General features: G+C 34.4%; 1 protein-coding gene across 2 annotated transcripts in view; it reads left to right on the forward strand.

Moving 5' to 3' along the window:
* Positions 1-13,231, forward strand: part of LOC149780697 (CKLF-like MARVEL transmembrane domain-containing protein 8) — a 96,215-nt gene that overhangs the window by 41,631 nt on the left and 41,353 nt on the right. For both annotated transcript variants that reach the window (XM_089937734.1, XM_089937733.1), the window contains exon 3: positions 3,253-3,441. In XM_089937734.1, the coding sequence (XP_089793860.1) occupies positions 3,253-3,441 (189 nt within the window). The remainder of the gene's footprint in view (positions 1-3,252; positions 3,442-13,231) is intronic.

A 13,231-nucleotide genomic window follows, 5' to 3' on the forward strand; every position in this document is an offset into this window, starting at 1 on the left:
TGGATATAATTACGTGGTACTGGACAACTGTTCTCTGTCTTATTTATTACGTTCTATTTGTAACATCAGTCTTTATACGTATTGATTGTCCCAAGCCACCCATCAATACCAATACACGTTTGGAGGCAGATTTTTAGACGAATCAATTAATACCTAGTTTCTGCACTATTCATGACATAAAACCTCTTTGGACTGCATCGGACTATCCCAAAACTTTTCCTAATTAAACTTATGTTTGCGCAATGGTGAACTATTTCAACAAAAGCTGCAATATTTTAAAGATACAATTGCTTACATTACCTTTTGAAACTAAAATCTTAATGGAATCAGGTTAGGGTAGATTCAGACAAAGCACGAATGCAATATATGCAGCTTTCTACTAATACAATCTCATTTAGGTGAGGTAGCTCACTGACATATTACACTGTATGAGTACTAAGTCTACATGGACAGGAAATTACACGCTTTTAAAAACTGGGGCAACCGAAACCAAGGCCGCCCTCGCAAGAGGTACAAAGACAATCTCAAGACGCCCATGGACAGACCATCAACCCCACCAGCTCGAGCTCGCTGCCTCAGACAGAAGCTACTGGCGAGCCCTGACGAGAAAAGCCTGTTCCACCATCGAGGTTGACCGCCACCAGCGTCTTGCTGCATATCGTGAGATACATCACAGATATGTATCCCAGCCTCCCCCAACTACCGGTGACCCGTGCCCCACCTGCAACCTCCTATGTGCATCGCAATTTGAACTCCGGAAATAAATGCGCGTTCACCGTTGATGAGATTACACAATTTGTCTTCCTCGGCTCTAGAGACTACCAAGAAGATATCTGTGTGTGAGAGTGTGTGTGTATGATTGTGTACGTGCTAATCAGTCGGAGACATGAAGGTGGGGGTGTAAACCCTGACAGTATCGCCTAATTAGAATATATTAATGATCGTGGTCTGTCCCAATAGTAGGTGAGAGATGGCCTGTATTGAAGCAAATAAAAGTGTAGATGCATATACATTGGGATGAAGGTCAAAGAAACTCTACAAAGGGGCTTTATGACTGAAACAGTGGGCTGGTTGGGTGTGAACCTAGGAAACATCTGTTTTTTAAAAAAAAATTAAGAAAAATACACCAGCAACATAACAATCTATAGCATCCGGAAAGTAAGGGAACATCTGTAATTCCAGGTGTCCGCAAATAAATGTAAGTCCTGGTTTAGGACTGCATTGTGACCTGAAGAAAAAATACGTTCTTCTTCAATGATATTAACCAAAGTCTATCGGCAAAATACCTTTAGACAGGTATATCCCAAGCAATGTGTATAGGCCAATACCGAAATATGTGTATTTTCCCAACAAAGATCTTTTGGAAAATATATCTTAAAGTAGATTTGACCCTACCAAAACCATAATGGTGTTGTGTGTCCCTGATGCAAACCTGGTCCAGTCTAATACACACAAATCCATACCAACTGTTTATTTTTTGGGTGGAGTCATAATCATGCTCACTAATTTCAGGATGTCAATACATAACAAATACGAAAAATTGGATTAAATTATAATGTATCCACTGTTCGTTTAATATGTAAACAGAAACAAATTCTACTGATATGAACGGCTCCGGGTCCAAAGTGGTTAGAGCTTTCGCTTCGGATGCGGGAGCTCACGGGTTCGAACACCGGTCTAGTCATACCAAAGACTTATAAAAATGGTACAAACAATTGCTTCGCTTGCCACTCAGCTCTAAGATGTTAGTGTTAAGAATCGTAGGTCTGGTGCTAGGATAATGTGCCTAAGTAGGTCATGAAGCTACATATCTGCGACATGATGCCCCCAAGCTAGACATCATAATAATCTGCCATACGACCATGCATAGTGGCGATAAGACTGAAAAATAGTAAATAATATGTTAAAAATAGTAAATGCTATGTTAAAAATCTAACAAAAACACACACATATTTATATATTGTACAGACTTTCACAGAAATGTAGGACTTCTTAACACAAGACTCTAGATTTTATGTTTGGTGGTTATCACTTGTAAGTTTCTTTTCTGCGGTCCAGTTGATTCTAGATGGGAATTAGGATCATAACAATCAGTATGGTCACGAATGTGGATTTCTTACAAATAGTATCGCTTTGGATATGGATACTAAAGTTCCTAAACGGCAAAATTGCTTACATGATTTTCTCTAGTGAGATAACTCTGGCTAATTGGGTCCTCCTCTATAAGTAATGCATTATTAGTATTAGTAGTAGTAGTAGTATTACCAATAATGATATGTATCGAAACAAAGTATGATTTTAACTTGCAGCGTTTGCTCAAGTAGAGAAGTGTTCACATTTCAGAATATTGCCTTCCCAACTAGCCCGACTGTCAAGTAGTTGGAAATATTTTACTGGTACAACATTGTGGACCACCCTTGCAATTTATCAGAGTTTCAGTAACAATCAAATGTTGCAGTTCGATCATTGAAATATTAATGGTACAACATTATAATCTACATTTGCTATCTATCGGATTTTCAGTTGCAAAACTGATACAACTGTACCAGCATTAACAACATATCAACCATACATCTTAAGCCGTCAAATTTCAGTCTCACTGAGAAATGTTTATTTGATATCCAAATGAACAAATACGACTTTGAACGATCTTTAAATATCAAGCTTCTGTGTCTGGCAAAAACTAGTTTATAATTGTGTATGGTATTTGATTGTATTTCATGTACAAATATCACGTGTTCATTCAAATCTGATATTGAGGTCACCACACCTAACAGAGCACCTGTATATTAGGATCATGAACCATATATGCCATTTTCAAAATAACATATTGTGCAGTTTAGCTCTGTTGGAAAGCTAACGTGAACATAAAACTAAATTGTTACGAGTTCCAAGGATAGTCTTTGTTGACAAGATTAACGTTTCGATAAACGATGGAGTCATTCAGCGGTGTTATTCATTAGTTTATTCACTGTTTTTTTTTCTTGCTTTATATCCAGTATTATAAATATTTTCATGTTGCTTTCCAGAACTGACTGGTTTTTATTTTTTAAAAGCATTCATGAGATTTCTAGCATGCTTTTTATGTTTTCTTGCTCTTCACATTGTTTCATATGAAGACTACACAATTATGAGAAAATGAATGTCTTTGATGAAATTGACATTCAGAACCTACATATAATTATTTATTTCAGCACACACAATAAAGAAAACATTCTTCTATTTTAGAGCATATATTTTATTTCACTACAGATTTTGGATATTGTTGCCTTTAGTGGTGCCAGTGTTTGGCAGGACACCAAGTACACCGAGATCTATCGTAGTCCTGCTGCAATTTGGGTTCAGTTTGTAACCATGTCTGCCTTCATCACAACAATGATCCTCTATTTCTTGCACTTGTTCAGGATCATCTACCAGCTGCCTGGTCCATGGGGACTGATTGTAAGTAGATACATAGTCACTAGTCCATGGGGGCTTATTGTAAGTAGGGGCACAGTGATTCGCCATGCACATTCATGCATCACAATTCCTTCCACGGCTCATAACATTCAACCATAGTGGCTTGATTTGTTAAAATGTCAGATTCATGATTGAAAGGGTACAGGTTTTAAATAAAACCAATGAATGAATCCATGATGGTTGTAAGGTCTGGTGAGCTTGTGGTTTTACATTGAATATGTTGTATAATGTACGGCCATACATCCATTGACATTTACTTGTTATCATTTTGTAGGCAATATTGTAGAGTCTTTTGCATGATCAAAACTTACAGCGTCAAGATCTAGATGTGTTATCTTATGAGCGACGGCTGATTGACTGAATTTGTAACACACAAGATGCCATATTTCTCATCAGAGTTTGACCATATTTAGTATGCAACTTTATCATAGAGATTTCAGATGAGACACCTCATGGGCAACAACCACACATTCACACATATTAATGAGGCTATTAACCAAGCTTGCGAACATTCTAGAAGACACATTTTTGATCAAACTTTTATCAGATTTGGTTTGTAGGCTCATACCATCAAGAACTCAGATACGTTTGATCATGAATGACATGCTAATGAGATGATCTTGATTCTGATGTCAGGACCACTTACGTCTCGTGTGTATAGCCAAGTTAAAGACGCGGGCAAGATTAAGTCCATGAACAAATATCACTTCAAGCTGATCAACAGAACAATTCTAAGTACGGAAATTTTTAAAAAAATAATCAGATGACTTTAAATGAAAACAGCTGAAATAATAGCTGCTGCTTATGTGATAAAATTTTATATTTAGTTTTCGCAAAGTAGCTTCTTACGTTGTCCACTGTATTTTACTCCACATATTAAAGAACTATGTGCATTCGTTAATCTATCCATCTGTTTGCACACTCTACATGTTACATTTCGTCCATTTAACATTAAAGCCAAGTGTTGATGAAATGAATATTTGGATACTTGAGTCGCGTAGTACATTGGAGTGGGGGTGATATCTTGAAGGTCAAGCATGTATCGGTAGTTGAACGTTTTCTGTTAACTGCTGCCTTCCACTCGATAACGTGGAATGCATTTGAGATTAAGGTATTAAACTTGGTATACGGATACATCAACAATGGTTGTGTCACAAACCGCATTGCGTCTGTTGTCTCCTTAAGTAAGATTATAGCATATAATGGCTTAATAATTTAATTTTTCATAGCATTTCCCTCTCGATTTTGAATGTTAAAGTTTTTGAGATTAGAAATGAAACATGTTATATTTTTATATCTTCTTTAGAGTATGTGTCACATACCAACTGGTCGTCTTATTGTTTTACATTGTCATGCCAATTTAACTTCTTCTCCATTAACTTGAAAGCCCTTTGAGAAGCTTCCTGAATGAATCTGGAGACGTTTCCTCCCTTCTGCTACAATGGCTTAATCAACCCAGGGTCATGGTAGGTTTTGTTTCTGATTGATGTGAGTTTCATATACCTCCTAACAGCCAATTCACCTTTTGTCCCTTGTGACATCAGCGCAGCTGGTTTGTATGGCAATAATATCGCAAATATTGGTTTTGCAGTTGGTGCACTAAATTTTTATGATATTATCATTTAATATGGTTTTGATTTATTTGACTGTCATTAGCGATAAAAAAGCAATAAAACCACAGCGTTTTGCGGGGGGGGGGTATCCTACTCTCGCATTATTTATTTTAAAAAAATTGTATTCTGTTAGTGATGATAAATATTGGTAGAATTTGAATACAGCATAAGATCAATGGTATTTTTATATATCCAAGTTGTTTCAAAATCAGTTGATGTACTTTGCTGTTGAGGTAGCACTGGTCTTGGTAGAATCATCATGCCATCCACTGGGTTGCTATAAAGAGTGTCTGTTTTCTAATTTCAATTCTCATAAATCAATCAATTGAACGCAGGGTTGAATACGGGCTACATGTGCACTACAGTATTTATAAAATGCATCGTTTTAAAAATTGATATGATTAGTCAGATATACAGTTTGACGTGACAAAATTCATGCAGTAAAACGCACTTGTTGTATCTAAATGGATGAACCAATGTATAGGAATGCAACGAAGACCTATTACAGAAGAAATGTTTGTTCCTAAATTATAATTTTCTTCTCAGATGATATTTACCTTTAACGCGACTGTAACAATATTTTTGTAACTTGGTACAAGACTGTATCGATGTGAAATTTTTGTTCAATATTGTAGATGGTAATGATCATTAATAAACAAGTTATTACAAAGTCACATTTTGTACACGGGTAATACATTCTATCTTACGTAATTGATAGTGTTAATTGTGTAGAATCTGTAAATAGTTGTTGAGGTAGGAGCTTACAACCATTATTAATAGTATTTGTAATAAACCTGCGACAACATTGGGATAATTTCTCATCGTCTGGTGGTGTCAGTTGGGTTTTCAGAAGAATTAAATTATTTTCCATTGGAAGGGTTAAGTCGTATGGATTGTTTTACGATGTGGTATATTTGTACAGTGTCACCTAGTAAGTAGTAGCGAAAGGTATTGCCGACAAATCTGTATAAAATGATTTAAATGGTTTATGAAAAGGTAAGATCAGATTTGGTCATCCCCTCCTTTGCATGAGTGATGATGAATAGCAAACAAATATATTTACTAACCATTAATTGTATTCTCTAAAGTTCAATTTGCCCTTCCCTACCTATGTAGAACCAACTGACTGACCGGAACAGCGATCAATTAATTTAGCTGTATTAAGCCAAGCAGGTGATTCCTGTACTGATTACTTGACAAGGCAAGAATGTGTAAGCATGTTCACCTTTGAATTTTACTTCATTTTGGTGTTTTTCGTTTACTCTGATGTAGAGAGAAGTAACAATCCTTACTATATCATATAACCCATGTGTGAATGCATACAATATTTGCCCATCAAAATCTTTAAGTTGTCGGTAATGTTTGGATACATAAAGCGAATTCAATAACATTTGTATGTAGTACAAACGTATCCTATGTAAACAATCTAAGACACTATATATCATGTCCAATTTACCTGTTTTACTATTTTCGAATAAAAGTCTTCCTAACGTTTAAGGCATAATTAGAATGCTATGTATAATGGACACATGGTATATATCATTTTAAAACAGCTAAAACTTGTTCTCTTCGATAATTTTAAAAGCACAATAGTCCACCATTTTGCAATATGTTTGGGAAAACTGTGGATGACCACTTTTCTAAGTTTTAAACAAAATCCTTGATCACCATCTTTAACTATCTGTTAAAAAAATTTCAAAAATGAAACAAATACCACCACTCATCATATTGTTTGATTACTTTTCCATCAATATCAGAGATTTCCTGTTTTCTGTTATTTGTTTTCGAAATTCCTTATTCTTTTTACTCCTTCTTAACCTCATCAGGTGGAGGGGGAGTCATTTATATGCTGATTTTCAACATAATGTTGCTTACCTTTTCCCTGACGACATCAGTCATCGCCTTCTATCTATTATACTCTGTAATTATTAAATCAAATTACACATGAGTAACATGATTATCGCTTAATGTTTTATTAACCATGTCATCCATGCTGATTTTATTCAATATACCAAATGTTACCACCTCATTTTATATAGGAATAATAAATCATGTTGCCGTTCCTGCAATTTATAAACTAGCAGCTGCTAAACACGTTTCTCACAGCATTTCTGGTCATGATTTACCTTGTTCTCTAAAACTATTAGCATATCCACTTGCTCAATACAATGTATCCAAATCTTTTCTCATTTAACTCGGATCATTAAATTCTTAAAATAACTGTGTGTTTTAATTAGATAAATTATTTAGATAAAGAGAATTCGGCCACCAATGTTAATGATAATATTTATTTTGTTCTATAGTTTCTCAATATTTTTAATCTTCTATACTTGTAAAAAACGTTTCTTATTTCTCTTATTTGCATTCTTGACAACGTTTTCTCAGTTGTTTGCCAAGTACAGATCTTTCTTCTTTTGTGAAGTTACCTATTCTAATAAATTTTCAACTTGTTTGCCCTACTCTTTAACCCTTTAATTCTCCTTACGTTTGATTTAATTACCTTCCATTTTCACAACAAATAAATAAGTTAAGCAATATTGTTTGAAATGTCACTTGAAAATCAGCAAAGACTTTTTGTGAATGATATAATAAGAAATTCAACTAACTTTCTTTCCTCTTGAAATCTAAATACAATGTAAACTTTTATTTGTTTCCACTCATCACTGATTTAGCAAACCTATTTGATAATTCGTTCTCTTACGTTATATCTAGGGCAGTTCATGTACTTTGATTTAGTGTATTTTATCTTCTTCTACATAACATATGAATATATAATAAAGTGAAAGTACTGTAAGAGTTGCTATAAATCATAGAAACAGTTATTGACACTATAACGTATCTGTCTTATTTATTTAGGAATAATCTCAATAACTTGTTCGCACTTTTAAAATTAATACATTCTAAATACTATCAAACTTGGACTTTATTCAGAAAGAGTTTTTCTAATATAAATCATAAAAGTACAGTCAAATATCTTATATCGTGTTATGTTATATAATCTTCACTCAGCTGTCGTTAGATGACTTCTCTTGTTAATTGGCATGATTATTATAATCAGTGGTTAAAGCATGTATTATGTACATCTGATCATAATATTGACATTTTTATGGTTCTTGATATACACCCTTCGTTTGATATATTAATTTGAATCCTAGTTTGTTTTCTTCTTCCAGTTCTCAAACTTTTGCGAGAACTCGAATTTTCGGTTCTTTACAACTGCAATTTAGAAAAATCAATTCTTCTGGTTGAATTCCTCTGCTGCAAAATTATGAGTTTGGCAAACGATGCTGGAGTGGAGTTCAATAATCCTGTTTACAATTATTTTTATATGATCAAGTTAATAAGATTGACATTAGTAATTTAATTAAAGATAGATTTTAAACTATTACACAATCTTCTCTGTACTTTGCGGTTGTTTACTTGAGCAAAGACGATAGTAGACATGGCTCAGACATTGATGAAGATCCGTGTATTTTAGGGATTTGAAAATATTGCACAATCATATGAATGTTGCTGACTTATGCAAAGAGCAGTGTAGGTATGGTAAACGTTTGAACTTTGCTTTCGTCTAAAAATTGTCTTGCTTCCTCTAACTTCTCTGTCTATCTTTTGTCTAATATTATACAGCCTATCATCTGCCGAAATCTTTGTAACATCCGTGTTTATATCAGTATGTATTCACATAATACAAATATCAGATGTTTTGCTATAAATTGTTATTATATATTAGAACGCTTCCTTTTTCCATCACCATATCTCTTGGAATTGACCACCTAAAGCATAGTTTAGTTTAGTTTTTAAGTTTGAAATATACTGCTGAAATATTATTGTAATGTTTTAACATGAGTCAGATCCTTGTCGGCTTGGAATGAAACGAAATGAAATTTTCAATCAACGTTTTCACAGTATATTGTACAGTTGATGTAGATTGTGTAATACATGTATTTTTATATTTGACCAACTAGAGTACACTTTACGTAACAGCTTATCGTGTTGTCTGTGAAACCTTGGATTTGAAAATGAACTTTGTAAGGTAACTGGTAATAAGTTCAGTGAGATTAAGTTCAATTTTAAATCACGTCCAATCGTTACTTATAAGAGGCAGCCGAATTCAGTTTGTGAAAACTTATGTAATAGATTCCGATCTAGTTGGTGGAAAGTTTCACTGCCATTAGGTCCTTTATGTAAAAATAAACAACTCTAATAAAACAATTATCAGTCATTCTATGATAAGTAATTTACATTTCTAACACAATACTTGTGCGTTAAATATAGTTTACTTTGAGTGGAATATATCGTGGGATGGATATTAGTAACTTTAAAGTTTCTAAAAAATAAAATTGAATGCTTATGATAACCTGTTAGAAACATCTGAAGGCTGCGAAGGTCACGGTGCCTTTCACCACTTTGAAAAGGTTTGGTGAAATATGTTTCCTTCTATAGCAAAATCTATTATTGTTCCTCAATGATCTCAATTAATTTAACCAGTTCAAAGGCCTTCGTAAAAACATACTGTCAAAATTGCAGATAATCTCATTACTGATGAATGACTTTTGGGTACATATTCATTAAAGGATTAGCATTTTGAAAGGGTAGCTACATTTCATGCTATATTGACTATATTTGTATATAACTGAAATTCCATGGTCTGGATGCCAGGATGTTTCCTTTCAAAATTTTATTGAACTCTTTTGATAATTTTTTAGGATGAATTTGTGTAAAGATTTGAGTTTCCTTTCTTCTAAAGTTAATATTGGCATCTGATGTCAGATTAGCATAATTTAGCTTTCAAAGCTATTGAGCGGAAGAGAAAAAGTGTAGGACACACGGTACTAATTCAACTCCAATAGTAAACATATGGAAACACCATCATATTCAAAATTCAGTGACCTAAAATTTCTGGGCGCTGATGATGAGACCTATAATTCTCCATGCACATCTAACCTTGGTGCAAGCTTATGTGTGGAGAACACCATATGAGCCGCAGCATTTTGTTTGTTTACATGTGCACGAAACACATGTTATTTATTCTGCACCAAATGAATTAGGTGCTACTTTCATTAGTGAGTACTCCTGAGTCAAGCCTGTAACAATACCAAAATTGCATCAGTAGAAATTTGTCTATATTTTTTTTTAAATTACATATAGGATAAGCTCTCAAAAGATATTTTTGCTAAAATTTTACTAAAATTTTAATTCTTATTATTAACGAATTATGGACCACCAAACCCGTAAATACTCTATTATTTGTTCACCCATTTCTAGACTGGTTCACAGTTCTTCTGTATAATTAGTACTGTGTGTCCTGTAATGAAAATAATAAAAACATTGAGCTCTGACACTGGTCTACAATATAGGAAAATAAAGTGGTATGTGACAATAACTTTAGCGATAATGCATAAGTCTGTTAAATTTCATCCTGTAACCTACAATGGCGTTAAAGTTATAAAGCCTGAGGGAAAAGTTGATGAAAAATTAATTATAGGCCTTGATTAATAGTGACTTTTATCTTGAAGACAGGTCCCCATAGTGTGCTGCATGACACACTTTGAAGTGATGATTTATAATTATACAGAGAAGATATATTCCCTGGATTACCATTTAAACATATACGTTAATCCCAATTTAAGGTAGAGTGTGTAATTGATGTGTCCCCAACAATTCTATTTGTATGATTACTGGAATCCAAATTAGAATAAAAATATCGTATCACCAATACCATAAGATGTACAAAATGAAAGCAAGATCTGAGTAAACAGTCGGAGAAATTCGGCTAAAACTTGAAGGATACAGTTCCACCAATAAATAGCAATCATTTGCTAACTGACATTATTACTTTGGACAAACACACCTGAATTACAGACAATACAGGGAGTCATTTCTCGTCCTGTTTATATTGATGAATCAAATAATGAACCAATGGATATTTTAGGTCAAATGATTTGAAGACTTATTTAGCCCAATAATTGATTGGAACACAGTATTAATTTAAATCAACACATCCGATTCAGCCTGATCAACCCTGTGTTCAATTGATTGGTTTATGAGAATTGGAATTAGAAAACAGACACTCTTTATAGCAACCCAGTGGATGGCATGATGATTCTACCAAGACCAGTGCTACCTCAACAGCAAAATACATCAACTGATTTTGGTAGAAGCATCATGCCATCCACTGGGATGCTATAACGAGTGTCTGTTTTCTAATTCCAATTCTCATAAATCAATCAATCAAAGATGTTTACTAGGTACTCCACGCAAAGGTAGTAGAAACGGTGCTCAACGACGAGTCCCCGGTCTTCTACATCAGTATTTTCCTTGTTCCAATGAAAACGGGGAAAAGGTTAACTAATGATTGACTATTATTCTTAAATGAGTTTCTACAGAAGGAAGACGAAGACAAACATCATCAGTCAGAAATATAAGAGCCAGCGCCCGGTCAGTCTCCATCAACCTTCAGGATGCATACTATCCTCGTGAGAGAAAGTAGTTCCGGGATTGCTTGGATATGGGGCCTTCGGCCCAGCCTCCGTACCCAGAGATTTACCAGGATCATGCGATCTGCCGTCCAAGTAAAATCACCGACTGGATAGAGTCTCTCAGACAAGGTCTCTCCCGCCATTGGTCCATAGCGTTCAGACTCAAACTAGATAAATCGGAGCTTGCTCCATCATACACACGCACACACGTATAAATCCAATAAACTGACAAAGAACAGTGCAAAAGTAGTGTCTAGCTAGCCCGAGTGCTTTCGACTCTTTAATGAGTCTTTTTCAAAGCCAAATACAAAACATAGACAAGACAAACAAATAAAACAGAAAAACGGTTATGTTCGCGAAACGTTACATGGCTGTTTCTACAGGAATTCAACCTTTTAACTTTATTATGTTTCAACTAATGCATTTCAGCTTGTTGCAAATAATGGAAAATATTTGTATTGACCTAGAAATCGATGAGCCATAATGACATCAGTTATATAATGTACATTTATGTAAGCGCAAATTATATCCCGGATATTTCATTGTTATAGTAGTTTTAGGCTATTAAGCGAATTCAGAGAATTATTTAAAAGAAAACGTGTCGGCTGCAAAAGATTATTTTATTTGTGCATGGTTGTCCTTTTTTAGTCTTCTTGGTTTAAACCGCTTGGTTTCAGTGTTTTATGGCGGCATATCCAGTAAGATTCCTTTTCTTTCCTAGTTTGGGGACTCCAGCTGGTGCTGTGAGCAATTGAAATAAGTGGACCAGGGGACAAGTGTTCTCCGACCAGGCTTCTGTACAACTTCCTTTTCATCCAGTGACATCTATGGAGATTGATCCTTTTGTGTGACGGTTCAGTTTCTCTGACATACTGAAGGCTATAGATCTTACATGTGATGAGATAAATTACATTCAATTGTTTGCACATTTTGTTTGGACCATTTATGTTTAATTTTTCTCTAGTCACTGTGCTAGAAAATGTCATGGTCTCTATCATGTGTTTTGCATCTTTTCTCGCCACAGGGACCACTAGGGTGGTCTTGATTAGTGATTGATTATATATATATATATATATATATATATATATATATATATATATATATATATATATATATATATATATATATATATATATAATAATAATAATAATAATAATGTGGACTTTGTATAGTGCCTGATTTTTAGAAGCTCTAAGCGCTTTACAACTTTAGACAACACCAATAAGATAAGAAACATAATAATATTATTACAAAAACAAACAACATGAAATTTGAAAAACATTAAAAAAATAAAATAAAAAACATGCTGAGAATATTTTAGGTAGGAAACATTATTAGGTCTTTTGAGTTTGTTCTTGCTGTCGAAATAAGTGAGTTTTGAGAGCCCTCTTGAATGTGATCACTGTGTCTTTGTGTCTTAGTTCAGTGGACAATTCATTCCACGTCGCTGGAACCTGGTATGCAAAAGAACGCTGTCCATATGACTTTGTTTTCATACTTGGAATAATGAGTATACGATTGTCAGAAGAGGAGCGTAAGTATCTTGCTGGTGTGTACACATGGGTGAGGTCACATAGGTATGTTGGACTAGAGTCCGACAATGAAACGTAGCACAGAGAACAAATTTTGTGTTTGATTCTGGATCGAATGGATAGCCAATTTAGGGTACAGAGCAGCGGG

This window comes from Sinohyriopsis cumingii, chromosome 16 (assembly GCF_028554795.1).
Source record: "Sinohyriopsis cumingii isolate HCF-2022 chromosome 16, ASM2855479v2, whole genome shotgun sequence".
NCBI lineage: Eukaryota > Metazoa > Mollusca > Bivalvia > Unionida > Unionidae > Sinohyriopsis > Sinohyriopsis cumingii.